Raw genomic sequence first — 16,864 nt, 5'->3', positions numbered from 1 at the left:
ATTGGATATACAATTGGCTTGATGGTAGGAAGCAGAGGGCAATAGTGGAAGGATGCTTGTTGGACTGGAGGCCTGTGACTAGTGGTGTGCCTCAGAGATCGGTGCTGCGCTGTTGCTGTTTGTTATCTATATCAATGATTTGGATGAGAATGTACAAGGCATGATTAGTAAGTTTGCTGATGACACTAAAGTAGTCGGTATCGTGGACAGTGAGGAAGGTTCTCAGAAATTGCAGCAGGACCTTGATTAGCTGGGGGGGGGGGGTTGGCCAAGAAAAGGCAAATGGAGTTTAATGTAGATAAGGGTGAGATCTTCCATTTTGGAAAGTCAAATCAAGGCAGGAGTTTCATGGTGAATGGTAGGGCCTTAAGGAGTGCAGTGGAACAGAGCGACATTGGAGTTAGGTGCACAGTTCTCTGAAAGTGGAGTCACAGGTAGACAGGAGAATGAAGAAGGCTTTTGGCACACTGGCCTTCATCAGGTCATTGAGTATAGAAGTTGGAAAGTTATATTGCAATTGTACAGGACGTTGATGAGGCTGGACTTGGAGTATTGTGTTCAGTTTTGGTCACCTTGCTATAGGAAGGATGTTATTAAACTGGAAAGAGTGCAGAAGAAATTTAGGAACCGTGGTCCTTGCTTTCTGTCAACCTGCATCAGGAGGTCAAGTAAATTGGGGAATTCTGTATTCTTATTTTAAGATCTTTTGTGATGATATCAGAAATGGCAGAGCTTGATTTCCAGTGGCGTTACCCATGAGTCCTGACACACACCATCTGTGGAGTTCATGCAGCCTACACTTACGGTGATAGAATTGGCAGACTTTTTAGGCCATTCATGGGCCAACACTTAGAGCCAATCACAAATTGCTTTTGAGAAGGTATCGGTGAGCTGCCTTCCTGAACTGTTGAAAGTCCTTGGAGTGTGATTGAGAGTTGATCCTGCAGGTGGTGGTGTTCCTAGAAATTTGTTGCCCTTGGTCCTTCTAGACATTAGTGGATCCAGGTTTGGAAGGAGCCACCGAAGAAACCTTAGTGAATTCAGCAATTTATAGAATGATATTGAATAGAATACCTACAGTATGGAGACAGGCCCTTTGGCCCAACAAGTCCACACCAACCCTCCAAACAGTAACCCACCCAGAACCATTCCCCTACTGCTCTACATTTACCCCTGACTAATGCCCCTAACCTACACATCCCTGAACACGAAGGATAATTTAGCATGGCCAGTTCACGTAACCTGCACATCTTTGGATTGTGGGAAGAAACCAGAACATCCGGAGGAAACCCCCACACACACACACAGGTGGGGAGAATGTGAAAACTCCACACAGACAGTTGCCCAAAGCTGGAATCAAACCCAGGTCCCTAACCACTGAGCCACCGTGCTGCCCTGAGGTGTTTGAGGTGTTTCTGTCTGAATTGATGTAATTTGTGTTTATTGGCTGCATGTTCATGGTATTCCTGATGGATTTTGTAGGACTTTGAATGAGGTCCCACATGGCAGAAATGGAAATGCTGGGTTCCAAGATTGGCTCTGAGACAGGAAGCAAAGAGTAATAGACAATAGGTGTTTTTTGTGGCTTTTGGCGATTACCTGCTGGTTCTACTGGACCATCAGATGCTCTAACCAGGTAGATCCAGATGTGGGAAGGTGAGATGTGCAACAGATAGAGACAACATAAAACTAGAGTGGACTAGGGCAATGGGATTGATAACAGAGACAGACATGACTGACCTGGTAAAGAGGAAGAGAGTGAGGATTGCTGATGTCTCCGACTCCCTGCATCCTGTTTTTATGTTTCAGTATTACGGGTTTATGCTGTATCGTACACAACTGCCTCACGCTGTTGAGAAAGCCCTTCCCTTGAAACCAGAGTTGAATGGAATGCATGATCGAGGGTATGTCCTGGTTAATGGGGTGAGTGAACGATGACTATTTGTCACTTTAAGGCTTGAGTGCACTTGGTTATTAGCAGTGATCAGTGGGTGAGAGATGTTCCCTGTCTATATTGCAGATATATCAGGGTGTGTTAGAGCGTGACAATGTCTATGTATTAAACATCACTGGCAGTAAAGGTGACTTACTGGACATTGTGGTAGAGAACATGGGCCGCATCAACTTTGGAAGCTGTCTGCTGGACCTCAAGGTAAAAGTGTTTTTTTTAAATTCAGGTACAGGATGGGGGTGTTGGTGGCTGGTCCAACATTTGTTGCCTGTCCTTAGTTACCCTCCAAAAGGTGACAGTGAGCTGCCTTCTTGAATCGCTGCAGCCTGTCTGGTGAGGAGACCCCCCCCAAGTATCTTTAAGGAGTTCCAGGATTTTGACCCAGTGACTCTGGTTCTCTGGGGTGGGGTGGTGGTGGTGGGGGGGGGGGGGGGAGTACTCTGATCTGGAGGCAGGTTTGGTCTCCATGTACACACCATCAGACCATACAGGGGTGAAGGACAGGATATGTTTTGAAGGCTTGTTGGTTTATCAACTCCTTCCCCTTAAAAAGGCAGGCTGACTCTTCCTGGACCACTCACTCCCCATTAGTGTCTGAATGGGGCCTGAATTCCAGTAACAGGGGCTATCACAGCAAGTCTACTGTTTCTGAAATAAAAATAAATTGCTCAGAAGAGTCACATTGGATTTGAAATGTTGACTCTATTTCTCTTGCACAGACACTGCCACACCCTGCAGAATTTCTCCAGCACTGGTTTTTATTTCATACCTCCAGAATCCACTGTTTTTTTGCTCTGATTTCATTGTTTCTGAGTAAGGCTCACAGGAAAAGGGAGCCATGGTTCAGTGAGTGGGAGTCCTGGGGGATTTCTCATCTCCATCGTCTTTATACAAAGACAGAACCCTACTCAAAACATGTCACTGGTCTTCGTGTGGAGCTCAGTCCCATGCTGGACAGGAGTGGACAACTGTGCTTGTGCTGAAAATAGTCTCTTCTTGCTCTTGGTATTGTACCAGACAGGAAATAACTCCTGTAGTCGGTGGAAGCTGCACTGAGACTCTATCATTTTGAGAAGTCTAGGTTGAACTCATCCCCTCTCTTTTCCTACACAGGGCCTCGTAAGAAACGTTACACTTGCTTCCACTATCCTCACCGACTGGTCCATGTTCCCCTTGGCGATAGATGATGTCATTAAGAATGGCTGGCCACATTCTGGACAACAGGAAGATGTGAACTCAGTGGCTCAGGGCCCTGCTTTCTATTATGGGACCTTTCAGTCAGCAAAGGCTCATGACACTTATGTCAGGCTGCAAGGCTGGGCAAAGGTGAGGAGAAAAGACCCTGCCCCTTTTCCTGCACCCACAGCGATTGCAGACATGTTTATGGGATGTTGGCATGATCCAGAAGGTGAATGGATGAGGGTAATAAGTGAGAGGGGGTGATGGTGTGTGTATCTGCTAATTCTCTGATCATCTTTCAGGGTCAGATCTGGATCAATGGTTTTAATGTGGGGCGTTACTGGCCAGAGAGAGGACCCCAAGAGACTCTGTATGTGCCCAAGAACATTCTGAATGTAAACTCCCTGAACAAAGTGACGGTGCTGGAATTGGAGCGAGGTCCTGCCAAACCTTCAGTTGTATTTCAGGATCATGCAATCTTGACCTCAAAGGGCTAGGAGAGAGGAGCAATATATTGCTATTTATGTCATACTGCTGCAGGCTCCCAATCTGTTTCATTAAGGCAACAGTGGATCGGTGTCCTGCTGCCATTATTTACAGGTGCTATATACACACTCATTTAAACAAAGACACAGGAGCCATTAAAATAATCAATTAATTAAACTAACGCTTGGAGCAGCATACAGCAATGAGAAGGGATGGTCTTGAGTCCGAAGGGGTACAAAATGAAGGTGCCAATTCCATTCTGCACTCTGTGAAGGGTTCAAGTGTAGCCAGCTGGTCACAGCTCTCTCTGGGATGCAGCAGGCATGCAGATGGTGAGAGCCTGATCTTGTCCTTCCATGCAGGCGTCACAGGGCATTGAGATGGAGCAGAACCTATTCACCTCTACAACAATGTCACCACAACTAAGATGACCATCGATCAGGACAGACCTTGGATTGTACTAGAGTCCCATTGTCTTGGCCAAGAGACCGGTTGGACAGTGAGACTGCGGGGAGGTGGCTGATGTTGAGGGATCCTGGTTTATCACTGGGAGTTCCCAGGACTCCCTCCTCTGCATTCCTCTCAGGAGAAGTATTAAGATCATTGCAAACCAATCACAAAGACTGCATCATGTGATTTCCTTTGTATTGTACGAGCTTCAGTAAATAACCAGCATTATGGAGGCAACATTATTGTAATAAAGTTGGATTTGTACAGCATCGTTTAGAACCTACAAATGTCCCAACGTAATTTACAGCGACTGCAGTCAGTGTTGTAAAGGCAGAAACAGCAATATAAACACACATACATCAACTGTTTCAGTGCCTGATGAATAAGTATTGGCCAAGACACCAGAGAGAACTCCCCCTCCTCATCATGGTTGTGCCCATGAAATCCTTTCCATCCAGCCAGCCCGCAACAAAACAGAGCATAGGGCAACACCTGCTGGAATTGTGTCAGTGTGTGCAGGACAGCTTCTTAGGTGACTCTGTTACTTTTGCTATTGGCCCACAACCAGTTTTATATATATATTTCTGGTACATGAAGGACAGGAATGAGTGTTGAGCCTAGTGAGAAACTGTAAATCCTCCTGTACTTCAGCACCTCAGTAGGAAAGGAGCAAAGTGGGAGAGAAGAGATCAGGGTCAAAAGTGGAACCAATTGGGCTGACAATTGGCAAATAACATTTGGGTTAGGCAATGACCAAGACCAATGAGAGACAATCTGACCACTGCCCCTTGACATTCAGCAGTGTGACCATCACTGAAATCCCCCACTGTCAACATCCTGGGGATTATTATTGACCAGAAACACAACTGCACTCGCTATATGAACACAGTGGATACAAGAGCAGAGGCTGGGAATCCTGCTAGGAAAACCCACCACCTGACTCCCCAAAGTCTATCCACCATCTACAAGGCAGAAGTCATTTGCCCTGGATGGGTGCAGATCCAATAACACTCAAGAAGCTTGACACCATGCAGGACAAAGCAGCCGCTTGTTTGGCACCACATCTCCACTCCCTCCACCACCCACAAATATCCACTCCCTCCACCACCCACGCTCAGTAGCAGCAGTGTGTACCATCTACAAGATGCCCTGCAGAAATTTACCAAAGATCCTTAGACCTCCCAAACCCATGACTACTTCCATCCAGAAGGACAAGGGCAGCAGATAAATGGGAACACCACCCCCTGAAAATTCACCTCCAAGCCACTCCATCCTGACTTGGAAATATATCGCCGTTCCTTCAGTGTCGCTGGGTCAGAATCTTGGAATTCCCTAACAAAGGGCATTGGGGGCTACCCACAGCACATGGACTGCAGCGGTTCAAGAAGGCAGCTCACCCCTAGAAACGAATGCTGGCCGAGCCAGGAATACTTGCATCAAATGAGTGCATAAAATACAGGTCTGTAAAGGCACAAGGGAACAGCTTTGTTTAAGGGGGAAAGGAGCATGTTGAGATCAGTCCATACAACAATACCAGCTGCAGATAATTTCTAATCCACAGTGAGCACAAAGTGTATGCTGACCCTAGCTCACCAGTAGGTTTAAAGAAGGAGTATTCCACAGATGTGTTTTGATGTCACAAGGAATTAAGGGCTACGGGGAGAATGCGGGTAAGTGGAGTTGAAATGCCCATCAGCCATGATTGAATGGCGGAGTGGACTCGATGGGCCGAATGGCCTTACTTCTGCTCCTATGTCTTATGGATAGCAGAGAGAATCTCCAATTTATGAATGTCCTACTTACAGGGATGTAATTTTAGATCCAACATACAAACATTTCCTGTACTTAAACGATTGTTTCATATTATCCTGCATTGTGTCCTGACTTGCATACAAATCAACTTGGAAACAGACTCAAGAATGGAACTGGTTCACAAACTGGGGATTGCTTCTACACAGATCGGATCAGGGAGCTGACTGTAAATGTGCTCCTTGGCTTGTGAAACAGACTGGAGAAATGTTTATTAGTATATCTCAGAACAGAAACATCACACTGATCCCCATAACAAGACCTTTATTGAATGCAGAATTACCACAGACTCCATGTAAAAACCCATCATTCAGCATACAGACACAGAGACTCCTGATGAGACTCAAGGAGGCCACTTTCAGAGGAAGAGGAAACCTCATTCGAAAACACTTCCTTTCTCGACTCTCACTGTCAAAGCACTTGCTGCTGGTGTTGTCACTGAGAAGCTGTAGCTTGGATGAAGGTGTGACAGATAGACACTGTGACAGGAGTCAAACTGTTCCCTGGATTAGGAAGGGTGATCATTGCACTGGATGAAATCTGCTCTTTGTCCATTCCAGTGACTGAGATCGGCACTGCCCTATTCCTCAGGGAACAGTGACTGAAGAAAGAACCGGTGAGATCCATTAAAACTGGCCACGGCCTTGCCCATTTTATGCAATGGGATTGATACAACAACTTATGCAGAACACCTTGGCAAAGATCACGGTTGATGTGACAGCCCGACAGAACAAAGTTTCACTCCCCTGGTCATTGAGAAACAGAGTCTGGAAGGAGAAAGCCCCATTCCCTGCAGTCAGTGCTTCCTGTAGCCTTCTGCTTTGTAGGGCACTTTGGCAGTCTATAAGTTACATATCAATGCTCCATCATACACGGTAGCAGTGCAGTAATCAGTTCCCAGTAATTCTCTCACACTCGCTGCTGCTTCCTGTGCTCCTGTAGGCAGTGGGTGGTGCAGAACTTGTATTCGAGATATTCAAAGGGAACTCTGCCCAGCAGAGATTCTCCACAAAGCCAGCAGCGGCTATGCAGACGAAAAGACAACAATGCAGTCATAAGCATGAAGGAGAACAAACTCAGTATATCACAAGAACAATAGATTTACTCGGATGTTGCCTGGTATAGAGGGAAGGTCTTACAAGGAAAGGCTGAGGGACTTGAGGCTGTTTTCGTTGGAGAGAAGAAAGTTGAGAGGTGACTTAATAGAGACATATAAGATAATCAGAGGGTTAGGTAGGTTGGACAGTGAAAGTCTTTTTCCTCAGATGGTGATGGCGAGCACGAGGTGGCATAGCTTTAAATTGAGGGGTGATAGATATTGGACAGATGTCAGAGGTAGCTTCTTTCCTCAGACAATAGTACGGGTGTGGAACGCACTGCCTGTAAAGTAGTAGACTCGCCAACTTTAAGGGCATTTAAATGGCCATTGGATAGACATATGGACGAGAATGGAATAGTGTCGGATAGATGGGCTTCAGATTGGTTCCACAGGTCGGCACAACATTGAGGGCCGAAGGGCCTGTACTGTGCTGTAACGTTCTATGTTCTAATAGTGCAATTCACAAGCATCAACCCTCACTTTTGATCAATGGCTCTTGCAATACATTGGAATCAGGGTGGTGGGGGAGAATAGCAGATACCGAGCAGTGAGTCACAGACTGGAATCTAATTCAGGGACTTGGGCTGGTTTACATTTAGAATAAGAGATACCTGGGAGTGAGTTACAGACCGCAATCGAATTGAGGGGTCCAGGGTGGTTTATATATAGAATAATAGATACCTCGCAGAGAGTTACTCTGGCATTGTAACACTCCCACAACACGGACCCTCCGACAGCGCGGCGCTCCCACAGCACTGACCCTCCGACAGCGCGGCGCTCCCTCAGCACTGACCCTCCGACAGCGCGGCGCTCCCTCAGCACTGACCCTCCGACAGCGCGGCGCTCCCTCAGCACTGACCCTCCGACAGCGCGGCGCTCCCTCAGCACTGACCCTCCGACAGCGCGGCGCTCCCTCAGCACTGACCCTCCGACAGCGCGGCGCTCCCTCAGCACTGACCCTCCGACAGCGCGGCGCTCCCTCAGCACTGACCCTCCGACAGCGCGGCGCTCCCTCAGCACTGACCCTCCGACAGCGCGGCGCTCCCTCAGCACTGACCCTCCGACAGCGCGGCGCTCCCTCAGCACTGACCCTCCGACAGCGCGGCGCTCCCTCAGCACTGACCCTCCGACAGCGCGGCGCTCCCTCAGCACTGACCCTCCGACAGCGCGGCGCTCCCTCAGCACTGACCCTCCGACAGCGCGGCGCTCCCTCAGCACTGACCCTCCGACAGCGCGGCGCTCCCTCAGCACTGACCCTCCGACAGCGCGGCGCTCCCTCAGCACTGACCCTCCGACAGCGCGGCGCTCCCTCAGCACTGACCCTCCGACAGCGCGGCGCTCCCTCAGCACTGACCCTCCGACAGCGCGGCGCTCCCTCAGCACTGACCCTCCGACAGCGCGGCGCTCCCTCAGCACTGACCCTCCGACAGCGCGGCGCTCCCTCAGCACTGACCCTCCGACAGCGCGGCGCGCCCTCAGCACTGACCCTCCGACAGCGCGGCGCGCCCTCAGCACTGACCCTCCGACAGCGCGGCGCTCCCTCAGCACTGACCCTCCGACAGCGCGGCGCTCCCTCAGCACTGACCCTCCGACAGCGCGGCGCTCCCTCAGCACTGACCCTCCGACAGCGCGGCGCTCCCTCAGCACTGACCCTCCGACAGCGCGGCGCTCCCTCAGCACTGACCCTCCGACAGCGCGGCGCTCCCTCAGCACTGACCCTCCGACAGCGCGGCGATCCATCAGCACTGACCCTCCGACAGCGCGGCGATCCATCAGCACTGACCCTCCGACAGCGCGGCGATCCCTCAGCACTGACCCTCCGACAGCGCGGCGATCCCTCAGCACTGACCCTCCGACAGCGCGGCGCTCCCTCAGCACGGACCCTCCGACAGTGCGGGGCTCCCTCAGCACGGACCCTCCGACAGTGCGGGGCTCCCTCAGCACGGACCCTCCGACAGTGCGGGGCTCCCTCAGCACGGACCCTCTGACAGTGCGGCGCTCCCTCAGTACCTACCTTCTGACAGTGCGTTGCTTGTCTTTAACATGACAGTAGTGTGGTTCCCATTACCTGATAGTATTCGTTGTGTTGTTTTCCACCTGCTGGGCGAAGCGTTTCTCAGCAGCCAGTGCACGCTGGAAAATAGAGAGTGGGATCCTGAGTCACGCAGTCCCCACAATAATCCTCTCCCTCACCTTCACTCACATGACCGGCTTTACGAGGCCCATGGGAGCAAAAAGCTCCCATGGTGATTGTCAGAAATATCGTGCCCACTGATTTTGAACGTTAAGTACCATTTTGTCAACACGCTTACAATTTAGAGTTTCAGAGATGTACAGCATGGAAACAGACCATTCGGCCCGACACGTCCAGGCCGACCAGATATTCTAAATTTGTCCAGCCCCATTTGCCAGCATTTGGCCTATACCCCTCTAACTCTTCCTAATTCATGTCTCCATCCAGATGCCTTTTAAATGTTGTAATTGTACCAGCCTCCACCACTTCCTCTGGCAGCTCAATCCATACACGTACCACCCTGTGCGTGAAAATGTTGCCCTTACCCCTTAGTCGCTTTTAAATCTTCCTCTCTCACCCTAAACCTATGACTTCTAGTTTTGGACTCCCCTACCCTGGGGAAAATACCTTGTCTATTTATCCTATCCATGCCCCGTATGATTTTATAAACCTCTATAAGGTCACCCCTCAGCCTCCCATGCTCCAGGGAAAACAGCCCCAGCTTGTTCAGCCTCTCCCTATAGCTCAAATCCTCCAACCCTGGCAACATCCTTGTAAATCTTTTCTGAATCCTTTCAAGTTTCACAACATCTTTCCTATAGCAGGGAGACCAGAATTGAATGCAATATTTCAAAAGTGGCCGAACCAACGTCCTGTACAGCCGTAACATGACCTCCCAACTTCTACACTCAATGCACTGACTAATAAAGGACAGCATACCAAACACCTTCTTCACTATCCTATCTACCTGTGACTCAACTTTCAAAGAACTATGAACGTGCACTCCAAGGTCTCTGCTCAACAACACTCCCTAGGACCTTACCATTAAGTGTATAAGTCTTGCCCTGATTTGCATCTCCAAAATGCAGCATCTAACATCTATCTGATCACATCTGCCACTCCTCAACCCACTGGCCAATGTGATCAAGATACCGTGGTACTCTGAGGTAACTTTTTTCACACTCCACTATACTATACTATTAATTTTGGTGTCATGTGCAAACGTATTAGCCATACGTCCTATATTCACAACCAAATTATTTACATAAATGACGAAAAGCAGTATACCCAGCACCGATCCTTGTGGCGCTCCACTGGTCACACACCTCCAGTTTGAAGAGCAAATCTTCACCACCACCCTCTGTCCCCCCGCTCCAAGCAAAGTTTGCATCCAAATGGATACAAATTATTAAACAATTTAAAATGTGATGCTACACCATCATGTCCCTGTCCAATCCCAGGCAGATAGCATGCTCACACCTTCTCTCTCTCACTCATGGCTGCGTATGTCTTCTTCTTGATTTCCTCTTCTTCCAATCTCCTCTTCTGTTCTTTCTGTTCCTTCTCTCTTTGCTTCTTTGCCATTTTCTGTGCTCGCTTTTTCTCGGATTTTTTAATCTCCATTTCAAAGGTTAGTGGTCCAGAAATCTGCCAAAACACAAAAGATGCGAGATGTCTGGGTGCACCTGGATGTAAGGCCCACCCATTGTGGTATAAGGCAACAGCTCATCGCCATCTTCTCAAGGGCAACAACTGATGGCCCATAGAACATTACAGCACAGTACAGGCCCTTCGGCCCTCGATGTTTCACCGACCTGTGGAATCAATCTGAAGCCCATCTAACCTACACTATTCCATTCTCATCCATGTATTTATCCAATGCCCATTTAAATGCCCTTAAAGTTGGCGAGTCTACTGTTACAGGCAGTGCATTCCACACCCCGGCCACTCTCCGAGTAAAGAAACTACCTCTAACGTCTGTCCTATATCTATCACCCCTCAATTTAAAGCTATGTCCCCTCGTGCTGGCCATCACCATCCGAGGAAATAGGCTCTCCCTGTCCACTCTATCTAACCCTCTGATTATCTTATATGTCTCAATTAAGTCGCCTCTCAACCTTCTTCTCTCTAATAAAAACAGCCTCAAGTCCCTCAGCCTTCCCTCCATGCCAGGAAACAGCCTAGTAAATCTCCTCTGAACCCTTTCCAAAGCTTCCACATCCTTCCTATAATGCGGTGACCAGAACTGTATGCAATACTCCAAGTGCAACCGCACCAGAGTTTTGTACAGCTGCAGCATGACCTTATGGCAGGGCTTACCAATAAAAGCTAATACACCGTATGCCTTCTTAACAACCCTATCAACCTGGGTGGCTCGTTTTAGCTCTCTCTTCAGGTCTTTCCTCGCTAACCTGTAACTGTCTAGCGCCCTAACTAAGCCTTTTCACATCTCATCCTAGCATAAGCCTTTTTCTTCCTCTTGACAAGAGATTCAATTTCTTTAATAAACCACGGCTCCTGCGCTATACCACTTCCTCCCTGCCTGACAGGTACATACTTACCAAGGACCCACAGTAGCTGTTCCTTGAATAAGCTCCACATTTCAATTGTGCCCATCCCCTGCAGTTTCCCATCCTATGTATCCTAAATCTTGCCTAATCATCCTTTGGGTGAATTAATAAGAAATAGTTAAAGATGCTTTGAAATTAAATTTTCTTCGAAGATTTTGTGGACATACCTGAAAAGGATTATTTAAAAGATGCAATTGAAAGTTCACTGTGGACATGTGTTTTGCTTCAAAAAAATGGTTGCTTTGAACTCTTATGACTGGATATAGCAGCTTGTTTTGCTATAAATCTTACTAAAACTGGATCAACAGTGACTTGGGGAGAGAATAGAGAACAGTGCAGCTCAGGAACAGGCCCTTTGGTCCACCCAGAATGTGCTGATACAGGCCTTTCTAAACTAAATTGGAGGTGCTGGTGTTGGATTGGGATGGACAAAGTTAAAAATCTCACAGCACCAGGTTACAGTCCAACAGGTTTAATTGGAAGCACTAGCTTTCAGAGCGCTGCTCCTTCATCAGGTAGCAACCTGATCATCACACAGCTGCCTGAAGGAGCAGCGCTCCAAAAGCTAGTGCTTCCGAATAAACCTGTTGGACTGTAACCTGTTGTGTGGTTTTTAATTTTCTAAAGTAAAACCTTTTGCTCCGGTGGTGAAAAACTGCAGCAAGCTTCTGTTCAGAGGGACCTAGGTGTCGTTGTACATGAATCACAAAAAATTGGTTTGCAGGTAATTAAGGAGGCAAATGGAATATTGTCTTTCATTGCGAGAGGGATTGAGTTTATAAAACAGGGAGGTTATGCTGCAGTGAGGCCACCCCTGGAGTACTGTGCACAGTTTTGGTCTACTTACTTGAGAAAGGATATACTGGTACTGGAAGGGGGTACAGAGGGGGTTCACGAGGTTGATTCTGGAGTTGGGAGGTTACAAAGAGACATTGAGTAGATTGGGACTATATGTACTGGAATTTAGAACAGTGTGGTGGGATTTTATTGAAAAATAAAACATTAGGAAGGGAATAGATAAGTCAGTAGCAGGGAGGTTGTTTCCACTGGCAGGTGAAACTAGAACTAGGGGGCATAGCCTCAAAGTAAGGGGGAGCAGGTTTCGGACTGAGCTGAGGAGGAACCTCCACCCAGAGGGTTGTGAATCTGTGGAATTCCCTGCTCAGTGAAGCAGTTGAGGTTACCTTGTTGAATGTTTTTACGGCAGAGATAGATTTTTGACAATAAAGGAATTAAGGTTTTTGGTGAGAGGGCAGGTAAGTGGAGCTGAGTCCATGAAAAGATCAGCCATGATCTAATTGAATGGGAGAGCAGGCTCAATAGGCCGAGTGGCCTACTCCTGGTTCTGATTACGCCAGACCCACTGAGTTTCTTGAGCAATTTCTGTTTTTATTTTAGACTTCTGGCATCTGCAGCTTGCTCTTTCATTTTAATATTCCAGCCTGGCTTGGAACAAGACTGACTGGATATAAACCCTCGGCCTGACCCGCTGTGCTTTTCCAGCACCACTCTAATCTAAACTCTGGATATAATCCCTCCTCATCCAAAATAACCCAATGGGTTGGGCATGTCACTCTACTTTTTAACAAGTGGGAAAGAGGATAACCAGGTAATTACAGACCAGTTAGCCTAAGATCTGTGGTGGGGTAACTGCTAGGAGTTTGTAACGATGGATGGTGTAACTGAACACCTTGAAAATTCTCAATTAATCAGGGAGAGCCAACGTGGATTCATCACAGCTAGGTCATGCCTGACAAACCTCACTAAACCTTTTGAAGACACATTAAAGGTAATGAACAGAGAACAGTACTGCACAGCACAGACCCTTCGGCCTTTGATGTTGTGCTGACCTTTTATCCTACTCTAAGATCAAACTAACCTACATACCCTTCATTGTACTAACATCCATGTGCCTATCCAAGAGTCGCTTAAATGTCCTGGATGTATCTGACTCTACCTCAGATACATCCGGGAATCCTCCCTCTGTCACCCAGATAGCCCTCTACCGTACCACCTCCACTCCCCACTCCACCTTTTCTAAACACACCCTCCCCTCCAAATGCACAAAAGACAGCCCCCCCCCCCCCCTTGTCCTCACCTGCCAGTCCACCAGTTTCTGAATCCAACACACCATCCTTAAACACTTCTGCCAACTCCAACGACCTCCCACCACCAAGAACATCTTCCCCTCCGTACCCCCCTCTGCCTTCCACAAGGACCGTTCCCTTCGACAGTCCTTGGTTCATGCCTCTCCCCACCAAATCCACCCCCTCACCCCCCCCAACCCCAAACCCCCAGGTACCTTCCCCCACAACTGGAAAGGATGGAAACCTTGCTGGTAGACCACTCCCCTCACCCCATGCACAGCCCCAAACAGTCCTGCCCTCTTCCAACCTGGTTTACTGTATCAGGTGCTCCCGATGTGGTCTTCTCTACATCAGGGAGACCGAGCGAAAACTTAGGAAACAGCTCATCGAGCATCACAGCCAGGCCCGCAGGGGCCAACCGGACCTCCCAGTCACTAATCATTTTAATTCCCCTTCCCACTCTCTTTCCAAGATGACCGCCCTTGGCCTTCTCCATTGCCACAGTAAATCAGACCACAGATTGGAGGAACAACACCTCATCTTCCACCTGGGCAACCTATAGCCTAAAAAACTCAACATTAAGTTCTCCAATTTCAAATAACCTCCCTTTCCATCCCCCGATTCCCTTCGCAGCCCCTCCCTTTCCCTTCCACTGCTCCTTGCCACCAACTGGATTCATTCCTTCCATTATCGAATCAGGTCGTACTCTCTACCTGTCTTCACCTATCCCCACGTCACCACCCTATCTTCCCCACCCCCTTTATCTACAACTCCCCCCTACACCCACCCCCAGTCCTGAAGAAGGGTTACACTTGAAACGTCGACTTCTCCACCTCCTGATGCTGCCTGCCTTGCTGTGTCCCTACCAGCCTCCTGCCTGTCCCTCCTGATGCTGCCTGCCTTGCTGTGTTCCCCCAGCCTCCTGCCTGTCCGTCCTGATGCTGCCTGCCTTGCTGTGTTCTTCCAGCCTCCTGCCTGTCCCTCCTGATGCTGCCTGCCTTGCTGTGTTTCCCCAGCCTCCTGCCTATCTATTTTACCACCACTGCTGGCAGCGCATTCCACACAACAACCACTCTGTGTACAGAATCTCCCCTCTGACATCTTCCGTATACCTTCCTCCAATCACCTTAAAATTACGCCCCGCCCCTTGTGAGAGCCATTTCCACTCTGGGAAAAAGTCTCTGGCTACCCACTCTATCTCTGCCTCTCATCATCTTGTACACCTCTATCAAGTCACCTCTCATCCTTCTTCACTTCAATGAGAAAATCCCCAGTTCCATTTCTTCATAAAACACACCCTCCAGTTCAGGCAGTATCCTGGTAAATCCTCTGCATCCTCTCTAAAGCTTCCACATCCTTCCTATAATGAGGCAATCAGAACTGAACACAGTATTCCAAATGTGGTCTAACCAGGGCTCTATAGAGATGCAGCATAACCTCATAGCTCTTAAACTCAATCACCCTGCTAATGAAAGCCAACACACCATACACCTTCTTAACAACCCCACCAACTTGGATGGCAACTTTGAGGGATCTATGGGCGTGGACCCTCTGTTCCTTCACGCTGCCAAGATTCCTCTCTTTAACCCAGTATTCTGCATTCAAATTCAACCTTCCAAAATGAATCACTTTACACTTTTCCAGGTTGAAGTCCATCTGCCACTTCTCAGCCCAGTTCTGCATCCTGTCAATGCCCTGTTGCAACCTACAACAGCTCTCCGCACTATCCAAAAATCCACTGACCTTCGTGCCATCGGCAAACTTACTAAGCCACCCTTCCACATCCTTGTCCAAATCACAAAGAGCAGAGGCCCAAGAACAGATCCCTGCAGAACACCACAGGTCACCGAGCTCCAGGCTGAATACTTTCCATCTACCACCACCCTCTAACTTCCATAGACCAGCCAATATCTGTATCCAGATTTCCCTGTATCCCATTCCTCCTTACTTTCTGAATGAGCCTACCATGGAGAACCTTATCAAATGCCTTGCTAAAACCCATGTACACTACATCCACTGCTCTACCCTCATCAAATTATTTTGTCACATCCTCAAAGAATTCAATAACATTTGTGAGCATGACCTGGCTCTCTCAAAACCACGCTGACTATCTCTAATCAAACTATGATTTTCAAAGCAATCATAAATCCTGTCTCTCAGAATCCTCTCCAACAATTTGCCCACCACAGACATAAGACTGACTGGCCTGTATTTCCAAGGATTATCCCTATTCCCTTTCTTGAACAGGGAATAACATTTATCACTCTTGAGTCATCTGGCAGTACTCCAGTGAACAGTGAGGACACAAAGATTATTGCCAAAGGTGCAGCAATCTCTTCCCTGACTTCCTGGAGTAACCTTGGGTATATCCCATCTGGCCCAGGGGATTTATCTATCCTTATGTTTTGCAAACTTTTCAGCACATCCTCTTTCCTAACATCAGGTTGTTCCAGTATATCAGTCTGTTTCACCCTGTCCTCAGAAACATCAAGGTCCCTCTGATTAGTGAATACTGAAGCTAAGTATTCATTAAGGACCTCCCCTACCTCCTCTGACTCCAGGCACAAGTTCCCTCCATTATCCCTGACTGGCCTACCCTCACTCTGCCCATCCTCTTGTTCCCCACATAAGTGTAGAATGTGTTGTCATTTTCCTTAATTCTACTCACTAAAGCTTTTTCATGCCCCCTTCTAGCTCTCCTAAGTCCATTCTTCAGTTCCTCCCTGAGTACCTTGTAACCCTCTGGAGCCCTGTCTAATCCTTGCCTCCTCAACCTTAAGTTTACTTCTTCCTCATGACTAGATGTTCCACATCCCTTGTCACCCAAGGTTCCTTCATCCTACCATCCCTTCCTTGTCTCAGTGGGACAAACCCATCCAGCACTCACACCAAGTGCTCCCTAAACAACCTCCACATTTCTGTCGTGTATTTCCCTGAGAATATCTGTTCCAGTTTAGGTGCCCCAGTTCCTGCCTAATAGCATTGTAATTCTCCCTCCAGCAATTAAATACTTTCCCATACTGTCTGCTTCTATCCCTCTCCATGAGTATAGTGAAGGTCAGGGAGTTGTGATTGCTATCACTGAAATACTCTCCCACCGAGAGATCTGACACCTGGCATGATTCGTTGCCAAGCACCAAATCCAATATGGCCTCCCCTCTGGTCGGCCTATCGACATAATGAGTCAGGAATCCTTCCTGGACACACCTGACAAAAACT

General features: G+C 48.2%; 2 protein-coding genes across 6 annotated transcripts in view; one reads left to right on the top strand and one right to left on the bottom strand.

Annotated features, from left to right (window-relative positions):
* Positions 1–4,335, top strand: part of glb1l (galactosidase, beta 1-like) — a 93,873-nt gene extending 89,538 nt beyond the window's left edge. The window contains exons 13-16 of the mRNA XM_087989441.1: positions 1,810–1,923; positions 2,021–2,152; positions 3,065–3,277; positions 3,433–4,335. Of these exons, the coding sequence (XP_087845567.1) occupies positions 1,810–1,923; positions 2,021–2,152; positions 3,065–3,277; positions 3,433–3,627 (654 nt within the window). The 3' untranslated portion in view covers positions 3,628–4,335. The remainder of the gene's footprint in view (positions 1–1,809; positions 1,924–2,020; positions 2,153–3,064; positions 3,278–3,432) is intronic.
* Positions 4,336–6,124: 1,789 nt separating this feature from the next.
* ankzf1 (ankyrin repeat and zinc finger peptidyl tRNA hydrolase 1) overlaps positions 6,125–16,864 on the bottom strand; it is a 71,862-nt gene continuing 61,122 nt past the window's right edge. For all 5 annotated transcript variants that reach the window (XM_087989439.1, XM_087989436.1, XM_087989440.1 and 2 more), the window contains 3 exons: positions 10,468–10,635; positions 9,043–9,107; positions 6,125–6,899 (listed from right to left, as the gene is read on the bottom strand). In XM_087989439.1, the coding sequence (XP_087845565.1) occupies positions 6,785–6,899; positions 9,043–9,107; positions 10,468–10,635 (348 nt within the window). In that variant the 3' untranslated portion in view covers positions 6,125–6,784. The remainder of the gene's footprint in view (positions 6,900–9,042; positions 9,108–10,467; positions 10,636–16,864) is intronic.

This window comes from Chiloscyllium plagiosum, unplaced genomic scaffold (genome assembly GCF_037043375.1).
Source record: "Chiloscyllium plagiosum isolate Xiang-an unplaced genomic scaffold, Cpla_swu_hap1 HiC_scaffold_7, whole genome shotgun sequence".
NCBI lineage: Eukaryota > Metazoa > Chordata > Chondrichthyes > Orectolobiformes > Hemiscylliidae > Chiloscyllium > Chiloscyllium plagiosum.
This window is presented reverse-complemented; position numbering and strand designations above follow the sequence as displayed.